At 43.9% G+C, this 19,725-nt stretch overlaps 1 protein-coding gene across 1 annotated transcript; it reads right to left on the bottom strand.

Moving 5' to 3' along the window:
- Positions 1-18,893, bottom strand: DDX51 (DEAD-box helicase 51). Its single transcript, XM_084648812.1, has 16 exons — positions 18,788-18,893; positions 17,242-17,669; positions 16,657-16,889; positions 15,814-15,964; positions 13,456-13,601; positions 13,033-13,104; positions 12,719-12,825; positions 11,629-11,737; positions 10,592-10,737; positions 7,559-7,757; positions 6,669-6,784; positions 6,456-6,572; positions 2,750-2,851; positions 2,098-2,161; positions 1,346-1,480; positions 1-621 (listed from the first exon to the last, which is right to left on the bottom strand). The coding sequence occupies exons 1-16, from the start codon at positions 18,808-18,810 to the stop codon at positions 595-597; spliced, it is 2,175 nt and encodes a 724-aa protein (XP_084504938.1). The 5' UTR covers positions 18,811-18,893; the 3' UTR covers positions 1-594.
- Positions 18,894-19,725: the final 832 nt, after the last annotated feature.

Below are 19,725 nucleotides of genomic sequence, written 5' to 3' on the forward strand. Positions count from 1 at the left end.
ATTTTTTAAAGTTACTCTTTATTTCAAAAGTTAAGACATCCTTTTTCTCCACCCCCAGCCTGGAACAGTTCTTGAATTGACAGCAGTCTGCTACGTACATGGTACGGCTTTTGATGCACTTTGCAGATACAGATCATGTGTCTGCAGCAAAGGAGAAGGAACAATTGTCTTTGTCGAAATGATCCACAGGCAAAGCAGAGAGGGGCCTGGCCCCATCAAATTTGATAACTGGAAGCTCCATCAGATGCACACTCTAAGAAGGTAGGATGTTCTATTTACTGTTGGCAGTTTTCAATATACCAATAGGACAGGAGAGAGCGTTCCCCTGCAAAGAATATTTGTTCAAACTGAGATCGGAGCTTTGGTGCCAGTTCCCTCAGAATGGAAGGGGGCTGTACACACTCTGTGAGGTCCACAATGCCTGTTGGCAAGGTGACAATTTAGCCTTTTGACTAGGAGGTTGGGCAGCTAATCCATTGGCTCTGGAGCTGCACTGTTACCCTGACACTTGCCATTAACAGCAAAAACGTGATAAGTCCTGGTTTGATTTCAATGCCATGGAAAATATACATCAGTCTTCTCTCCTGGGCTCTCTCATGCTCGTTTCTGTGCTCGCTCATCCTGTTAAGACAAAGAAGGTGACTGCAGATACTCAGAGCCTGGGTCACAGGGTCACACAGCTGTGCACAAACTGTATCAAACAGGCAGAAATGCAGCTGAATTTGACACATTTTCTTTCCCTTCTCTCCACTTCCCCAGCACTGCTAAAGCCCAGAAGCTGGACACCAAAGCCATCTATTTTGCAGGGACAGGTCGCCAATCTCTTGACTTTAGTTTTAGGATTCTCCACAAAGTACTAGAGCAGGAGCTTCCCCCCAGATCAGTTACCATGTGTGACTGCTCTTACGCTTAGCTGGTAAGGACACTGATGTTCTGTTTACAGATGAAAGAACTCCTGTCTAATGGAGGGTCAGCAAATGGAACCCCTTTTCCTTGAAAGTTCAAAACATAGCTATGCAATTTGCAAGTTGGGTGAATTGTGTCTCAAATTCTGATCTGACAGAAGGTTCAGCCTCTGCACATAGTTATTCTGTCTTCCTCTTCCCAGCCCTCAAATCCCCAGCGCACTAGAGGAAATCAACAGATCTGCAGAAAGGCAGTAAAATAAGTAATGCCTACTGTGCTTTCAACACAGGGCCCTTCTGTTCTCTACTGGCTCAAGCATCTCAATAGATCTCCAAGGTTAAGACACTGAACACTAACTGACGTTCAAGTCTGCAGCAGGTTACAATGAGCTTTTTGTGCAGTTGAATTTTATACTGCAGCTCTTCACTGTTGCGGTTACCTTGACAGTTTTCTGGAGCTTGGACAGTGCTTCCTCATATTGCTGCAACAATGGCTTTAAATACTTGCTCTTCACCAGCTGCTTCTCCAGATCTGGGGTGCCAGCATCCCACAGCATCTGCAAAAACTTCCGCTCCTGTATCACAAACAGATACAGAAAATTAGGGGGAGGAGGAGACTCAGGAAAGTGGGTGCTGCCCCCTTCATCTTTTCACCACAACTGTCAGACCATGAGCCTGGGAGGCTCCATCTAGTTTGGAAATTACTAGTGAATAAACTTCACAACCAAATATAAGCTCAATTCTGAGAAGACCTAACTTTTATGCTTAAAAACTAGGTTTGCAGTCTCCCCAAACTCCTGAAGAATTCACACACGAGGCCTGGAATGCAACAGAGTTCCTGGAATGCTGGCAGGAAATCAACGGTTCATTTTCAGCACAAGATCTGGAAGCTTAGGCATACTGCTTTCAGTGTGTGAAGGGGGGCGGTGTGGATACCTCCCTTCATGCAATGCGGTATGCAAAACTAAGAATTCATACTCAATACAGCCACGCCAGGACATCTTCACAACCAGTGAAGAGTAATTACAGTAGTGTCTATGAAAAATGTGCTGTACAGATACCACTGAAGGGAAAGTACCTGTACACAGAACTGGACTGCACGTGAATGGATGGAGGACAATTACGTTAACCCCATCCTCCTCACCACTCTGCTGTGCTTCACTTCAGAATTGCTGCCATGACTATGACTCACCTGCACTTTCAGGAGCATGGTGAATGCTAATCCCGCCTTTCCAGCTCGAGCTGTTCTTCCAACTCTGAAATCAGATAAAGGAGGCCAACCTCAATGTTGGTTTAACTGTCCATCTGCTCCCCCCTCAGCTGCAGCACATTCCTTCCCACCTTGCCCCAACAGGAGTTCTTGAAACCTGAAGAGGACTATTCAGATTATTTCTATAAGTACCGTCAGTATAAGAAGGCCTCCTGTACATAAACACAAAAGGTTAACATTTCAGGGTTTGATCTTCAGAAGTGCTGACCCTCCAGTCCTCACTTATTTCAACTGGAGTTGGGGCCCTCAGCGCTTCTGAAAATCAGGCCATCAGTGTTTGGGACCGTCCAGGGCAATACCCACATTTTCTATAAATTAGGCCTGGTATAGTAGGAAGCTGCCCTAATTTAGACTGGCCTTGTGTCACTACAGTGACTCTACAGGCTTAATTTTGATTGAACAACCGCTTTCATATTGAACGAACAGCTCTATTGCAATGGTATTAAAAAACTTTTCACACCACATACATTTTTTGTGTACGTGAAGAATGCTTTAACGTCTAAAAAGCCACATCCAAAAAAGAGAGGTTAGAATCCGAATTCATGTTTCTTCTTTTTATTCCTCAGCCACTCACCGGTGAATATAAGTCCTGATGAACTGAGGGGCATCATAGTTTATCACACACTTCACTCCTTTAATGTCAATCCCTCGAGCAGTGGCATCTGTGCTGATTAACCTGTTTTAAGTTTTAAAGAAAAAAAAACTAGTAGCATTCATTTCCAGGTCTTTTGCATGGCATAAAGCCATTGCCCAATGACACTGCAAATTCTGGTAACTGGATAAGGAGCAGCTCACAATATGTTACTAATCTCCCTAATCAAGCTAGCCAGACAAACACAGAGGGCTGGGTCTTTGGAGCATAAAATAGTACCACGAATCACACCACAGATTTATTAGCTATACCAGCCATATTAGACACTTGTGGGGAAAATCCATTCCAGTGATGTGCTAAGCACTTCTGGAGGATTTTTTTCTATTGACATAAACCATGACACCACTGGAGTTTCCAGGTTTGGTAGCTACAGAGGATATTAACAGCACACTATGTGGAATTTTTAGCCAGGCGACTCCTATCAAAGTAATTGGGAGCTAAATGTCCACAAACCATATTGAAAATGCACCCAAATGTTCATGCTCAAAGCATTCAAGACAGGACAGCCAAACAGCCACTGCAAAGAGAGGTCTGTATTAAAAAAAAATGTATTTTAATATGTTTCCCCTTTCATGAAAGGTTCTCAAGGACACTTGTCAGGCAGTGAGTACTCAGTGCCCCATCGGTATTAAAGAAACTGAAGCACATGATTAAGTGATATACCTCAGGTCACAGCAAATCAGTGACAGACCTGGGAACAAAAATCTAGACAGTTAGTCTAACAGGTTCTTGCTGTTAGATTACATTACTTTTGTTCATTATAGCCCCCGCAGTAAAGTGGCATCCATTTTCTATGATGTGCCAATAAAAACCTGATCAGCAGAAAGGCTCAGATTATCAGAATTACATGTGTGCTTTGTGTATTTACTGCCATTGCACATGACAAATGCCCAAGCAACTTAGCAGCTAGATTCTAAGAGGCTATCTGCACACACAAGTAGCTCAACTGTACAAAAAAATTGCAGTAAATGCACACAAATGCACCAGCACAATTCAGAAAACGTGAGTCTCAGGCTATGGCTACACTACAGAGCTTACAGCAGTGCAGCTGCATCGCTGTAATGCTCCTAGTGCAGGTGCTCTAAACTGACGGAGAAGGCTTTTCCGTCAACTTAATTACTCCAGCTCCTGCGAGTGGCGCTAGCTATGTCAGTGGGAGAAACTCTCCCGCCAATGTAGCGCCGTCTAAATTGGGGCTTCTGTTAGTGTAACTCACGTTACTCAGGGAGGGTGCTTATTCACATCTCTGAGCGACATAACTTACACCGACGTACGCTGTAGTGTTTACATAGCCTAAGCCTCCCACTCAGTTCACAAGTTGGATTTTGCAAGTTCAGTTTTGCAGATGAGTTTGTTTTATTACATACATGTTTTCACTACTCTCTCTACACTGGAAAAAGAAAAGGAGGACTTGTGGCACCTTAGAGGCTAACCAATTTATTTGAGCATAAGCTTTTGTGAGATACAGCTCACTTCATCGGATGCATGTAGTGGAAAATACAGTGGGAAGATTTTATATACACAGAGAACATGAAACAATGGGTGTTACCATACAGACTGTAACAAGAGTGATCAGGTAAGGTGAGCTATTACCAGCAGGAGAGCAGGGGGTGGAGAACTCTGACCAGGGGTATTCTATCTGCTACCCAAGATCCATAAACCTGCAAATCCTGGAAGCCCCATCATCTCAGGCATTGGCACCCTGACAGCAGGTTTGTCTGCCTATGTAGGCTCCCTCCTCAGGCCCTACGCTACCAACACTCCCAGCTATCTTCAAGACACCACTGAGAAAACTACAATCCATCGGTGATCTTCCTGAAAACACCATCCTAGCCACTATGGATGTAGAAGCCCTCTACACCAACATTCCACACAAAGATGGACTACAAGCTGTCAGGAACTGTATCCCCGATAATGTCACGGCAAACGTGGTGGCTGGACTTTGTGCTCACCCATAACTATTTCACATTTGGGGATAATGTATACCTTCAAATCAGCGGCACTGCTATGGGTACCCGCATGGCCCCACAGTATGCCAACATTTTTATGGCTGACTTAGAACAATGCTTCTTCAGCTCTCATCCCCTAATGCCCCTACTCTATTTGTGCTACATTGATGACATCTTCATCATCTGGACCCATGGAAAAGAAGCCCTTGAAGAATTCCACCAGGATTTCAACAATTTCCATCCCACCATCAGCATCAGCCTCAGCCTGGACCAGTCCACACAAGAGATCCACTTCCTGGACACTATGGTGCTAATAAGTGATGGTCACGTAAACACCACCCTATACCGGAAACCTACCGACCGCTATGCTTACCTACATGCCTCCAGCTTTCATTCAGACCACACCACACAATCCATTGTCTACAGCCAAGCTCTACAATACAACCACATTTGCTCCAACCCCTCAGACAGAGACAAACACCTACAAGATCTCTATCAAGCACTCTTACAACTATAATACCCATCTGCTGAAGTGAAGAAACAGATGGATAGAGCCAGAAGAGTACCCAGAAATCACCTACTACAGGACAGGCCCAACAAAGAAAATAACAGAACGCCACTAGCCGTCACCTTCAGCCCCCAACTAAAACCTCTCCAATGCAACATCAAGGATCTACAACCTATCCTGAAGGACGACCCATCACTCTCACAGATCTTGGGAGACAGGCCAGTCCTTGCTTACAGACAGCCCCCCAACCTGAAGCAAATACTCACCAGCAACCACACATCACACAACAAAAACACTAACCCAGGAACCTATCCTTGCAACAAAGCCCATTGCCAACTGTGTCCACATATCTATTCAGGGGACACCATCATAGGGCCAAATCACATCAGCCACGCTATCAGAGGCTCGTTCACCTGCACATTTACCAATGTGATATGTGCCAGCAATGCCCCTCTGCCATGTACATTGGCCAAACTGGACAGTCTCTACATAAAAGAATAAATGGACACAAATCAGATGTCAAGAATTATAACATTCAAGAACCAGTTGGAGAACACTTCAATCTCTTTGGTCACTTGATTACAGACCTAAAAGTGGCAATTCTTCAACAAAAAAACTTCAGAAACAGACTCCAATGAGAGACTGCTGAATTGGAATTAATTTGCAAACTGGATACAATTAACTTAGGCTTGAATGAAGACTGGGAGTGGATGTGTCATGACACAAAGTAAAACTATTTCCCCATGTTTATTCCTCCCACCCCGCCACTGTTCCTCACACGTTCTTGTCAACTGCTGGAAATGGCCCACCTTGATTATCACTACAAAAGGTCCCCCTCCTACCCCGGCTCTCCTGCTGGTAATAGCTCACCTTTCCTGATCACTCTTCTTACAGTCTGTATGGTAACACCCATTGTTTCATGTTCTCTGTGTATATAAAATCTCCCCACTGTATTTTCCACTACATGCATCTGATGAAGTGAGCTGTAGCTCATACAACCTTATGCTCAAATAATTTTGTTAGTCTCTGAAGTGCCACAAGTACTTCTTTTCTTTTTGCAGATATAGACTAACACGGCTACTACTCTGAAACCTCTACACTGGAAGTAGCGTGGGTCAGTACTGAAACCACCCCCCAAACACACATACACACACTCATCTGAGACACTCACAGTTGTATCTTCCCCTGTTCAAATTCCTTCAGGGTCCTCTGTCTCTCACTTGGAGTCAACCAGGAAGAGAACTCAGCTACATTCACTCCACCAAAGGCTCGAATCAGTAAGAACAATCTATTTGGAAGTGGGTGGGGAGATAAAACAGAGTCATGAATTTACCCTATTGACTGATACAGGTACACATAGTAAGTAACCCATCAATGAACTCACCTGTGGGAAATCTGCTTGGAGTTGGTAAAACAGAGCACCCGGGTAAATTTCATTCTCAGCATGAAATACAAGAGGAACAAAGGTTTGGAATTCAGGTTACAAGGTACATAATATTGCTGTAGGGGACAGAGAAGAAACAGTAAATTTTAAAAACGTTGCTCTTCACATGGACTCTTTCCCCAAACCTACTTGTCTGAGCTTCTTACTTACAAACACATTCACTATTACAGATAACTGATCCCACAGTGCCATCTCCTTTGGGACAAGTTATACAGGGAAGGTAGACAACACTTCAACCTCTCCAAAGGTTGAAGACAACATAGGACTGAGGCAGGAGACCTGTGTTCTAGTCTTGTCTCTGACACTGATATACGGTGCAGCGTCAGGCAAAAACAACACTGTGCCTCAATTTCCCAATCTCTAAAAGAAGATAATGATGTATACTTGTCTTTGCTACATACTTTGTGATCTACACCTGGAAAGCGTGATGTAAGTGCTATGTATTACTCTTATCTTATTACCGCACTCCTTAGTGCTGATGGTGCTTCTCATCCTCTTTTAAAGGAGTATCTGTGTAAAAAAGCCCTGTTCTGAGATGAACAGGTGGAGATCCATCAACAGGTATGCATATGTAGAGCTACATATGTAGGACCTATCTGTTCTCTTAACCATTTCTCCTCCTAATCCTCAGTAATGCAAGGCTGCCTGGAGAAGAAATGCTTTTATTCATGGGATAAAATTAAGGGAAAATGTAACCCTATTTCCAGAAGCAGATCAAGCTGCTTTGAGTCTGATGTGTTCTTCAGATGTAACCTATTCACGCTCCTTCCCAGTTGGAAAGCTGCCCAGCAAGATACCTTCCATGGCTGCGAGAGGATAAATCACCTTACCGAAAGTCCCTCAGGGAGAGGGAATTTCTTTTCAGCATCCTGTTCTGTTTCTGTCCCAGCTGTGACGGCTTGTTTCTCAGAGTAGACAGATGTGAAGAGGCGAGGCTGGTACAAGCCCAGCTGCTGCAGTTTCTCTGGGTTCCGAGTCAGTGTGGCTGAGAACAGCAACTTCTGTAGTGGTATCTGGGGACAGCAGGTGCTGAGACAGATAGCGTGCAGCCATTGAGCATTACGGCAGACTGGAGGAATGTCACATTTTACTCCTCCCCTCTAACAACATCTAAAAAATCTGAGGAGTCGTTAACTCTTCCTGGAACTCTCTTCCTGACCCAATCCACTTTCTGCAAGTCACTTTGCAACCCCCTGCCCCTTTAAGCTTGCTTATACTGCTAGTGCTCTAATTAGTTCATAAAAGCAGTTAATATCAACTAAAAAAAAAACCTGTAAGCCCCCCATCCTTCCCCCAGTGCATACACCAGCTTCCCAAGTGAACAGGCAATCTTCGTGTCTTCGCCTTGGTCCTAACCCTACCTCAACCCCTCCTTCAATTTTCTCCTCCTGTTATTCTGTCTTAACCCTGTTCTGGGCAGGTAACCTGCCTGTATGTATTCTGAGAAAGGCCATGCATGTCTATGATGCTACATAGAAACAGCAACTACAGATGAATAGCTCAGGGGTGGTCCAGCAAACATTCTGCCAATCTCCTTATAGGGGAGCTGTGATAGTTCTGGAGCAACTCAGTCAGCTATAAAAACATAGCGATTGATCCTCAAAGTTTTGCACATTTTTGGTTTCTTTAATACCACCCTAATCTAGCTGGAGAAAGGATCAATAGATCCAGTTGGTAAAGTTTCAGAGTAGCAGCCGTGTTAGTCTGTATTCGCAAAAAGAAAAGGAGTACTTGTGGCACCTTAGAGACTAACCAATTTATTTGAGCATGAGCTTTCGTGAGCTACAGCTCACTTCATCGGATGCGTACCGTGAAAACTGCAGCAGACTTTATATACACACAGAGAATATGAAACAATACCTCCTCCCACCCCACTGTCCTGCTGGTAATAGCTTATCTAAAGTGATCATCAGGTTGGGCCTTCTCACACACACCCCACCCCCATACACACACAAACTCACTCTCCTGCTGGCAATAGCTCATCCAAACTGACCACTCTCCAAGTTTAAATCCAAGTTAAACCAGAACATCTGGGGGGGGGGGGGGGGTAGGAAAAAACAAGGGGAAATAGGTTACCTTGCATAATGACTTAGCCACTCCCAGTCTCTATTTAAGCCTAAATTAATAGTATCCAATTTGCAAATGAATTCCAATTCAGCAGTTTCTCGCTGGAGTCTGGATTTGAAGTTTTTTTGTTGTAAGATAGCGACCTTCATGTCTGTGATTGCGTGACCAGAGAGATTGAAGTGTTCTCCGACTGGTTTATGAATGTTATAATTCTTGACATCTGATTTGTGTCCATTTATTCTTTTACGTAGAGACTGTCCAGTTTGACCAATGTACATGGCAGAGGGGCATTGCTGGCACATGATGGCATATATCACATTGGTGGATGTGCAGGTGAACGAGCCTCTGATAGTGTGGCTGATGTTATTAGGCCCTGTGATGGTGTCCCCTGTCCTTGCCTACAGACAGCCCCGCAACCTGAAGCAAATACTCACCAACAACCACATACCACACAACAGAACCACTAACCCAGGAACTTATCCTTGCAACAAAGCCCGTTGTCAATTGTGCCCACATATCTATTCAGGGGACACCATCACAGGGCCTAATAACATCAGCCACACTATCAGAGGCTCGTTCACCTGCACATCCACCAATGTGATATATGCCATCATGTGCCAGCAATGCCCCTCTGCCATGTACATTGGTCAAACTGGACAGTCTCTACGTAAAAGAATAAATGGACACAAATCAGATGTCAAGAATTATAACATTCATAAACCAGTCGGAGAACACTTCTATCTCTCTGGTCACGCAATCACAGACATGAAGGTCGCTATCTTACAACAAAAAAACTTCAAATCCAGACTCCAGCGAGAAACTGCTGAATTGGAATTCATTTGCAAATTGGATACTATTAATTTAGGCTTAAATAGAGACTGGGAGTGGCTAAGTCATTATGCAAGGTAACCTATTTCCCCTTGTTTTTTCCTACCCCCCCCCCCACCCCAGATGTTCTGGTTTAACTTGGATTTAAACTTGGAGAGTGGTCAGTTTGGATGAGCTATTACCAGCAGGAGAGTGAGTTTGTGTGTGTATGGGGGTGGGGTGTGTGTGAGAAAACCTGGATTTGTGCTGGAAATGGCCCACCTTGATTATCATGCACATTGTAGGGAGAGTGGTCACTTTGGATGAGCTATTACCAGCAGAATAGTGAGTTTGTGTGTGTGGTTTTTGGGAGGGGGGTGAGAGAACCTGGATTTGTGCAGGAAATGGCCCAACTTGATTATCATGCACATTGTGTAAAGAGTTGTCACTTTGGATGGGCTATCACCAGCAGGAGAGTGAATTTGTGTGGGGGGGTGGAGGGTGAGAAAACCTGGATTTGTGCTGGAAATGGCCCAACCTGATGATCACTTTAGATAAGCTATTACCAGCAGGACAGTGGGGTGGGAGGAGGTAGTGTTTCATATTCTCTGTGTGTATATAAAGTCTGCTGCAGTTTCCACGGTACGCATCCGATGAAGTGAGCTGTAGCTCACGAAAGCTCATGCTCAAATAAATTGGTTAGTCTCTAAGGTGCCACAAGTACTCCTTTTCTTTTTGCCAGTTGGTAAAGTTCACTTTAAAAAGCATGGGTCAATTCCTAGCATCAGCTCTTTGCCACCTGCATTTTGAAGCCACTGAAAAACAGCAGACTTGATTAGCAGTATGTTTTCTAAGTGAATGAGTATTGGAGCGTACACAAAAATCAACATCCAAATGGAGCAGACAACAAAACACCAGCACTGAATAGAGGCTTAACCTGGAGTCCTCCTCTGTAGTAGTGATTCAGCAGAGTGCATTTTCCAGGTTACCTGGCTGCCGTTACAGGTCCCGGTTCTGTCCTCTGGAAAAGCATGTTGGTGCCAGAGTCCTCTTCGGCTCGGAACACTGCTTTTACCACTTGATGCAGCCAGTTCTGGTGCATGTCATCTATCATACGGTCAGCTTCATCTATAATCTGCACTCAGACAGAAACAGCCCTTGTTGTTAGGCTCCTTTTGGTGCTGTAGCTTTCCTCCTGCACACATTAAACCCCACTCTTTATAACAGGGAGAAGACATTTCTGCTTGGGATAAACAAATGATAGAAAGGAGTGTGCACACACACACACACGACCCTTGTGTATATGCATACATTTCTAATCAGCCAAACTACTTCACTTAAAAAAAAAAAAAAAAAAAAAGCACAGTTTTAATATGGGAGCTGAATCCTAAATTTGGGTCCTTGCATAGGCATCTAAATACCTGATACATAGATTCCAAGGCCAGAAGGAACCATTGTGACCATCTAGTCTGACCTCCTGTATAACAAAGAACTTCTCCAAAATAATTCCTAGATCATATCTTTTAGAAAAAAATCCAATCTTGTTTTGTTGTATTCAGTGACCAAACCGAAGGGCAACCTTGAGTCCCATATGATAAATAGATTTGGTTTAACTTAAATCCATTGGCTAATAAACACCACGTGTCTTTAAATGACATAAGGGAAATCAGATCTCGGATACCTTGAATAAATAAGGCACCAAATAAACGTGATCCCAGTGCATACTCCGATATGCTGGTGAGTTATTATAAATTTGATAATTTACTGTGAAATCTTGGTTTTGATTGTTGAAGTTAGACCCTTTAAGTTTTATTTTTGGTAGATTTTTTCCCCTCCAGGTGTTTACATAAAATGCCTTTTCTGGAGGCAGATACTAGGATTAGATGGCCAATAATCTGAATGGCATGGCAATTCCTATACATAGATGTGTATATGCACCAGAAGTACAAAAAGACGTAGAGTAGGAATTATAGACACAAAGAGCCTTGTGATAATCAGCTCAGTAGATCTGATTGTTTTAACTTACCAGAAAGCGAAGTTGTCTCAGGCTGAACCCTGGAGTCTGGTCAATATGATCCACAAGTCGTCCAGGTGTGGCCACAATGATATCAGCCAGACTGCAGTAACCCATCACTCTGAAAAGACAAAATGTCCTGTCACCCAGCTGCTTCCTGCTGTGCACAGTATAGTGAGGTCAATGTAACATGTTCCTGTGACCAACCAGTATCTGGTTTTCTTTTTTTCGCTTTCCTTTCTCACTTCACTTAATTGAGGAATAAGAAGTCAAACATATAATTTACATTAAAGAACGTGTATGTAGGATACTCGAGGCCATGCTTTGCTCTGGAGAGCTGAGATGGAGAACTAGCTTACTTTAGACAGATTTGGAGAATGCTTCATGGTTAAATAATTGGAAATTATCTGGTGTGTAACCCTTTTTTTAGCCAGTGTTATAATGTGGGCTGCAGGCCATCACCATTGCCCCAATCCCAGGTTCTCTTAGAAGCAGGCGTGTCTGTGTTGGAGAACCTAATTGCGAAGATAAAATAAGAGGACAGAACTGAAACCCAGGCCGAACAAACAGCAAACCTACAAAGCAGCCACTGGAGAACAAAAGAATTTCCTGGGGCAGTGGTTAAAAAAACCAATCAGCTCCGGAAAGAGACAGATCTTATAACACCAGACAAGAGCAGAAAGCATGAAGTGCTAAGGATCCCAGTAAGGAGGGACATCCTCCACCCTTCCACTTTCATGACCAATTTGATTCCTGAAGGTGCAACTGACAGACATAGCCACTTCTTCCCTCAGCCCCGAGTGGGGCTGCTGATCCCAAGGACAGACTCTATTGCATAAATAGCAGTTCATATTCAAAGTCACAGGTAACATGTTTCTATCCTACTAAAGCTAACAAAACTTTAGAAAAACGCTGCTCCTAGCATTCTGGCAAGCAGAGATTTTAAACAATATCCAGTATATGAACCTAGTGTTCAGAAAAACTAACGTGATGCAACCTAACACGTGATGCAATAGCCTACACTTCAACCTCTCCATGCACTGAGATAAGGGGTTGAGACATTTGAGCTGTAAAACATTATCCAAAAGCATATTTAACCTACGTTCTCTGGACAAGAGTCTCCTGCTCCTTCCTGAAAGATTTCTGCCCAGAAACCAAAACAACCTTCAGACCTGTCCCATCAGCGTAGATGTTGAATACTTTACTCACCTGCAGAGGGGAAATGGGATTTGTTAGCTACTTTGACAGTTGTTTATGACAATGCTTTCTGTTATGTTCACCAGCATCAAACCCAGTTAGTCTTCAACCTACTTCTCATGGTAGAAATCACATGTGTTCGGGCAGTGGGTTTAAAGCACCAGCCTTTCACTTGACTTAAATTCAGCTTAGAGAAAGGAAGGAAAAAAAGTCTCTTACCTGCTGTGCAAGTTCTTTGGTGGGCAAAACTGCCAGAGCTCGCACCTGGCAAACCACTCGTTGTAACAGAGCCTGCCAAAACAAAGGCCATATGAGCACTTGAAAGCTAGTAGGGTCTCTGTGCCCAGTCTGGGCAAGTGGGCAGCATCCTCATAATCCCCCAACATTTACTAATTCATTTATTCCCCGCGGTCTTCCTCAACTCCTCACATTATGTTCTTTGGCCACGAAAGCTGGATGGGGCACTGAAGTTAATGGGAATTGTATCTAGGCAACTCTGCAGTTCTAAGCCTCAGTGCTTTTGTTGGTGTTTCTTCCTGACTTTCTTACCTACCTCAAGAGGCTTCCATTTTACAGCCCTGCTGAGAAACAAAGGCAACTGTGGCCCTCTCTGTTACAACTATACACCTTGGCTGAACTCACCTGTACCACAGGGATGACGAAAGACAGTGTTTTACCACTGCCTGTAGGGGCCGAGACACAGATATCGCTGGGCTGGCATCCTCCCCTCCCTACCAATAAGCCACTGGATGCACTCTCCAAAATGGCAGGAATCACCTCCCCCTGAACTGAACAGAAGGAAAATGAGGATCAGTAAAAGCAACAACCTGGCCAAAGTCTATCCGTCAAATGCTATTAAAAACTGTACAATGTCATCTCTTTCTGTGACTTGGAAAGCCTTGTGTTCTCCCTGCTGTTAAGTTAGGTTTTCTGGTGCAAATATGGAAGATCTGGAGTTCAAAAGAGCTCTTCACTACTCAAGGGGAACCCCAATTCATTTTGGAAGCTGTTTCACAGCTTTTCATCAGGGTCTTTTTTAACGGGCTATAAACAAAAGATTAAGTCAATTTATTGATTCTGAAAGTGAGCCCTGACTAGATCTAGGCAATGATTATGTGGGTTTCCCTATACAAGTAATTCAGCTGTCCCTAAATCCGAACTTAGCACCTCCTTGTAGCTCATTATATATTTTTTTCTTGTTTGCCTATGTATCAAGGTGATGAAAGTGTGAACAGAATGATCTTAGGCAGGAGTTTAACAAGAATAACCATATAACTATTTAGTATTTTTTAAAATCTTCCTTTCACTGGGAGACAGCACAGAGTCTGTTCCTTCAAGGCTGAGGGCAGCTGTGTACTCTCTGCCTAAAAAGATGGTTCTTGCTCTCATCTGGAGCTAGTCCTGCAAGGGGCTAAATGCTCCCAACTCATGTCAACTTCAGTAGGAGCTGATGGTGCCCAGCTTCCTGTAGCTCTGGGGCCTTGAGGAGAAGTTACAAATGAAGCGAGAGCAAATTATTCAGGACAAAAGCTTTGACTGAAACCTGTGACTTCTCTCCCTTCTTCTTCGGAGAGCTGTGGCTTATTAGCCAGCTTTGAACTAAATATCCACTAACAAATCATCTATGAGCCTCTTCCTCACAGCATATTATGGTTTAGCTTTTTCTTGATTAATAATATAAAACTATTTACATGGACAGTACAAGCAGTAAATGATTGAACGTATTTCCTGCCAGTGTATACGATAAACTGAACACAGGGGTTTCTGGACCTCAAAGTATAAGAATCTGTGATTGACATAAGGAGAGTAACTGAGGATAGCATACCAGCAACTCATTACACTCTGCTATATATTCTAGCACAGCAAAATATTAAACAGTGAAATAATTTAAAATAGAAAACGTCTGAGCTAGAGCTGCAGTCCTTTGATGGTCTTCTGATGCAGACTAAGACCTGATAAATCCAGATCACAGATGTAATTAGTTAAGTCTTTAAAAGAGAAAGGTTAATGCATTAACCCATTGTAATAATTCTACGTTTGTTTTCATTCCTTTGTCTTAATCAAATCAACAATGTGCAACATACATGCTACCAATAAGACCTTCCAGTAGAGGTTTGTCCCTACCTAGCCTATGTCAGAACCTCTACATATACACAGGAATACCTCAGCTCCACCTCATGTCCAAGTATGGAACAGCAAGTTTTTTTCTAAGATGGATCAGTCTGTGACACTGAGGTGTGCTATTACCAGCAAAGGGGGGGGGGGGGGAGGGAGGGAGAGGAGGGCTGGTGTGTGTGTGTGTGTGAAACCTTTTGTAGTGATAATCAAGGTGGGCCATTTCCAGCAGTTGACAAGAACATGCCCACATTGATCATCACTACAAAAGTCCTGTGTCGTTGTCGTCCCCCACCCGCCCCCGCTCTCCTGTTGGTAATAGCTCACCTTACCTGATCACTCTTGTTACAGTCTGTATGGTAACACCCATTGTTTCATGTTCTCTGTGTATATAAAATCTCCCCACTGTATTTCCCACTACATGCATCCGATGAAGTGAGCTGTCTCACACAAAAGCTTATGCTCAAATAAATTTGTTAGTCTCTAAGGTGCCATAAGTCCTCCTTTTCTTTTTGAGGATACAGACTAACACGGCTGCTACTCTGAAACCTGTCATATAGGTACCTAATTCTTCTCTTCATCCAGCTCTGGTAGTGAAGATGACTAAGTAACCACTTTACATATTGGTTTAAATTAATTTAAAGTTAACAAATCCACACCACACTGGCTAAAGTATCATATTCTTGTCAGCTTTGGGGAAATTTTGGAATTTGTTTCCACCGCCCCCCAAAAAATCACTTATCTCAAGCATGCCCCAGAGCCCTGATTTTCTAGTAAGTTCTTTATATCATACACAAACACATGACATGAGTGGTTTGAATATTGGAGAAGTTAGCTGATTAAAAAAAAAAGAGAGAGAGAGACCAAACAAAATATTAAAGGTACCTGGGAAAAAAGACTCTATTCCATTCATTTGCAGCTTCTTTAGCAGTTTGGGATGGATTCCTGGAACCTCCTGTATTGGGACAAGGTTCTGTTTTATGTGTTTATGGACCAGCTTGGGTTGAGCAAGCCACTGTGGTAGGATGGGCTGAACCTGGAAACAAAAAGTGAATGAATCCTAAAATAGAGATTCTCAGCAATTGGCCTGAAGTTGAAGTTCCTTTAATCCAGGGGAAAAAGTTAGTGTAACACAATCAGTAACTAATTATTATTCAGTATTTTTAAAATAATTATTGGGGCAAGATTTTATGCACTCAGACTTAAGAGGATATGAACTTTTCTGTAGAAAATGTTAACATATTCTCTCAAAGTAACACACAAGCAGCAAGTTACAGGCTTGAAGATAGGCCAAAACTGTGCATCTCTGCACTTATACAATTGAAAGTTTAGTATCTGCACAAAGAGTTTTCAGGATTGGGACCTGACACACTGACCATACCATTAAAAAATGAAAAACAGTAAAACATTTGAAGAGCAAATTGAAATGAAAGGGCAGTCAACCATGTATTATTATACATCAGGATTACAGTCACCATTGTTTTAAATTTATCAAGCAGATGGTATAATCAGTAACACTATTTTATTTTTTGTGTAAAACTCTTGTTTAAAATATACTTTATCATTTATACGGAAAAAAAAATTTTATTTAGAAAGGCTAGTAATCTCTGTATTAACTAAATGACTTCTACCATAAAGCCTGACAATGCTACTTATAAAGCATGTTAGAATACTCCTTCTCTCACCCAAATAACACAATCAGAACAAAATCCCTGGCCAGTTGGTTACCTTCTGCACTGCTCTTTTGTCATACCCTCCCAGAACCAACAAACTAGAGGGTGGCGGTGTTGCTTTTTCATTCAAAGTAGGTATCGACACTTCCTCCTTTGTGCTTTGATTCCCTTTCACTTCAGCTCCATTTGTCTCAATTTCTGTTGGAATGTCCCTCTCCTTCTTCCTCGCAGCTTGGTGTCTCTTCAATTTACTTTTATTTTCCTGTTGTCTATTGTTTTCATCAAGATCTGAAATATTGGTAGAAGGAATAAAATGCTAAAAATGAGACAGAGGGACAGATTAAAAAACTGGAAGTATTTTTACTAATTAGGCTTTCCAGGATCTAAAAATCCACTTACATTCTCATCTCTCTTTCCAATCCTAAGGTTGATGTAGCTCTAACTGCCCTTTGATACTGTTAAATCAGTGGTTAACTTTCCATACTTATGTGCATGTCCCCCTACCCTCACACACCAATTTCCAGGTTCCAGTTGTAAACCAGACCCAGAAGGTCAGAATTTTGCACTTTCTTCTAAAATAAAAAATAATTTGACATTGAATTTTAAGAATTAAATCCTACACTTTCAGTTTTGCTTTCACCTGCTTCAATTTTCTTTTGAGGAAGACTTGATTTTTTCCCATTTTCTTTCTTTTTCTTCTTAGCTGGAATGTAGCCATTGTCAGCCTCACCCGCTAGGCCAGAATCTGCCCCTGCTGAAGGCTTCTCAGAATCACTGCTCACTTGGTGGTTCTTCTTCAGCTTCTTTTCCCCTTCTCCACAGGAACCCTCACCACTGTGTCCTCTCTTCCTCTTTTTTGCCTCTCTCTGTGATTCATTTTCAGAATCAAATCCAGAGTTTTTGAGCTTTTGGTGGAGTTCATTTTCTGTTTTCTTTTGTTTTAATTCATCAGAAGGCAAAGGCACCTGCTGCTGCTTTTCCAGTTGCCTGGCTCTAGCCTGTTCCCGCAGCCGTTCTAACAGGGCCTGTGACCGGTCCTCAGTAGCATCCTCCTCACCGCCAAGGTATCTGAATGTTTCACAAAGAAAACGCTTTAAACATACCACAGCAAGCACTACAACAAGGCTGTAACCACCCTTTTCACATTTTTACTGGCAGAGAAAAGGCAACAAAATTCAGTTTCACAGTCAACTAGATATCGTAGGAAGGCCCAATAATCTAGGCCAGTGGATCTCAATCTTTCCAGACTACTGTACCTCTTTCAGGAGTCTGATTTGTCTTGCATACCCCCCAAGTTTCACCTCACTTAAAAACTACTTGCTTGCAAAATCAAACATAAAAATACAAAAAAAGTGTCAAAGCACACTATTACCAAAAAATTGTTTACTTTCTCATTTTTACCATATAATTATAAAATAAATCTATTTGACTATAAATATTGTACTTACATTTTAGTATATAGAGCAGAATAAACAAGTAATTGTATGAAATTTTTGTTTCTACTGACTTCACTAGTGCTTTTAATGTAGCCTATTGTAAAATCAGGTAAATCTCTAGATGAGTCGATGTACCTCCGGGAAGACCTGTGTACCTCCAGGGGTACATGTACTTCTGATTAAGAAGCACTGCTCTAGTCTACGCTTTGTAGCCAATTAAGAGTACTTCCTTTTGTAACCTTGTATTAACCACGGTAACGCAGGCATTTAAACCAAAGTCTTATGACCCTAGAGAAAATATTGAAAACATGACACAGGTGCAGCCTGACGGCTCCAAACCCTGACAGCAAACCACAAGAACTCATGATTTAAAACGATCTCAGGATTTTTAAGACAATCTCGTGATTCTGGGGGGCTGCTTGGCGTGTTTGGGTCGGGAATGGGGTGGACCCCCCATACACAGTGTGAAATACGATTTCATGTAACGTGGATGAGCGGCGGGAGCAACGCCGCGTTACGAATCCCTGCCCAGCCTGGCAGGGCAGTAACGCCCCCGACATCCGCCCTCGGCGGAACCTGTCTCCGCCACACCCGCGGGACGCCGGCCCCAGCAGCGCCGCCCCTCCCCCGACACACGTGGGCCTGTCTGCCGCCGCCGCCGCCTCCTCGTGCTCTGCTCCACGCGCCGCGCCCTCCCGCGGGCTCCGTTCGTCTCCCGACCCCCCCGCGCTCTCTCTCTTTCCCGCTTACCTGCTGATGAGGAAAAGCGCCATGGTACCGCAGCCCCACCTCCCCGCTGCTGGCGCTCTCAGATGACGTCAGCCGGCGCAGTAGCTACGTTCGCGACTGAGATTTGCACAGCTGGAGCCCGGCGGCCGCCATCGCCCCCTACAGCCTGGGAGGCGCGAAGAGGCGGCGGGCGCCTTTGGGCAGCTCAGCTCGGCTCCAGGCTGTGGCCAGGCCGGGCTCCACCCTCGGCCCCGTCTGGCAGGGGCAGTTGTTTAATCTGCCTCGGGCTCTGGCCTGTCACAGAGCATACGGGTTACTGGGCCAGGCCCCAGCCAGGGCGTCTCCCCTGAACAGCCCCCTCCTCGCCATTGGCCCGGCCACACCTCAGCTGGCAGCCTCCTAAGGCACAGGCTGGTCACCCCAGCACAGCATCTGCCGGGGTCTGGGGCTGGGCGGCAACAACAGCGAGTAGCACCAGGGGCCCTGCCTGAGTCCTCGGCTGCCCAGGGGAGCCTGCCGGCACCAGGCTTTACTCAGCAACCCTTCCGAGAAGGGATCGTCCTTTGTATCGGCTTCCGATGGGCGAGCAAAATATGCTAGGACTGGTGTCCCTAGCCTCTGTTTGTCAGAGGGTGGAGATGGATGGCAGGAGAGAGATCACTTGATCATTACCTGTTAGGTTCACTCCCTCTGGGGCACCTGGCATTGGCCGCTGTCAGTAGACAGGCTACTGGGCTGGATGGACCTTTGGTCTGACCCAGTATGGCCGTGCTTATGTTCTTATGCCAGCTCAAGCCACTAGGCAAGTAGAATTTTGCAAGGCATGTGCCACTGCCAGCTAAAGAACATTCTTGTGCACCTACCTAGCCAATGAGAGTGTGCATAGGTGAGAGAGTTAGACACAGATTTGAACATTGCCCCTACAAAATGGGCACTGAAAGGACACCTGGATTACAATG

This window comes from Lepidochelys olivacea, assembly GCF_965140295.1.
Source record: "Lepidochelys olivacea isolate rLepOli2 genome assembly, chromosome: 15".
Lineage (NCBI taxonomy): Eukaryota > Metazoa > Chordata > Testudines > Cheloniidae > Lepidochelys > Lepidochelys olivacea.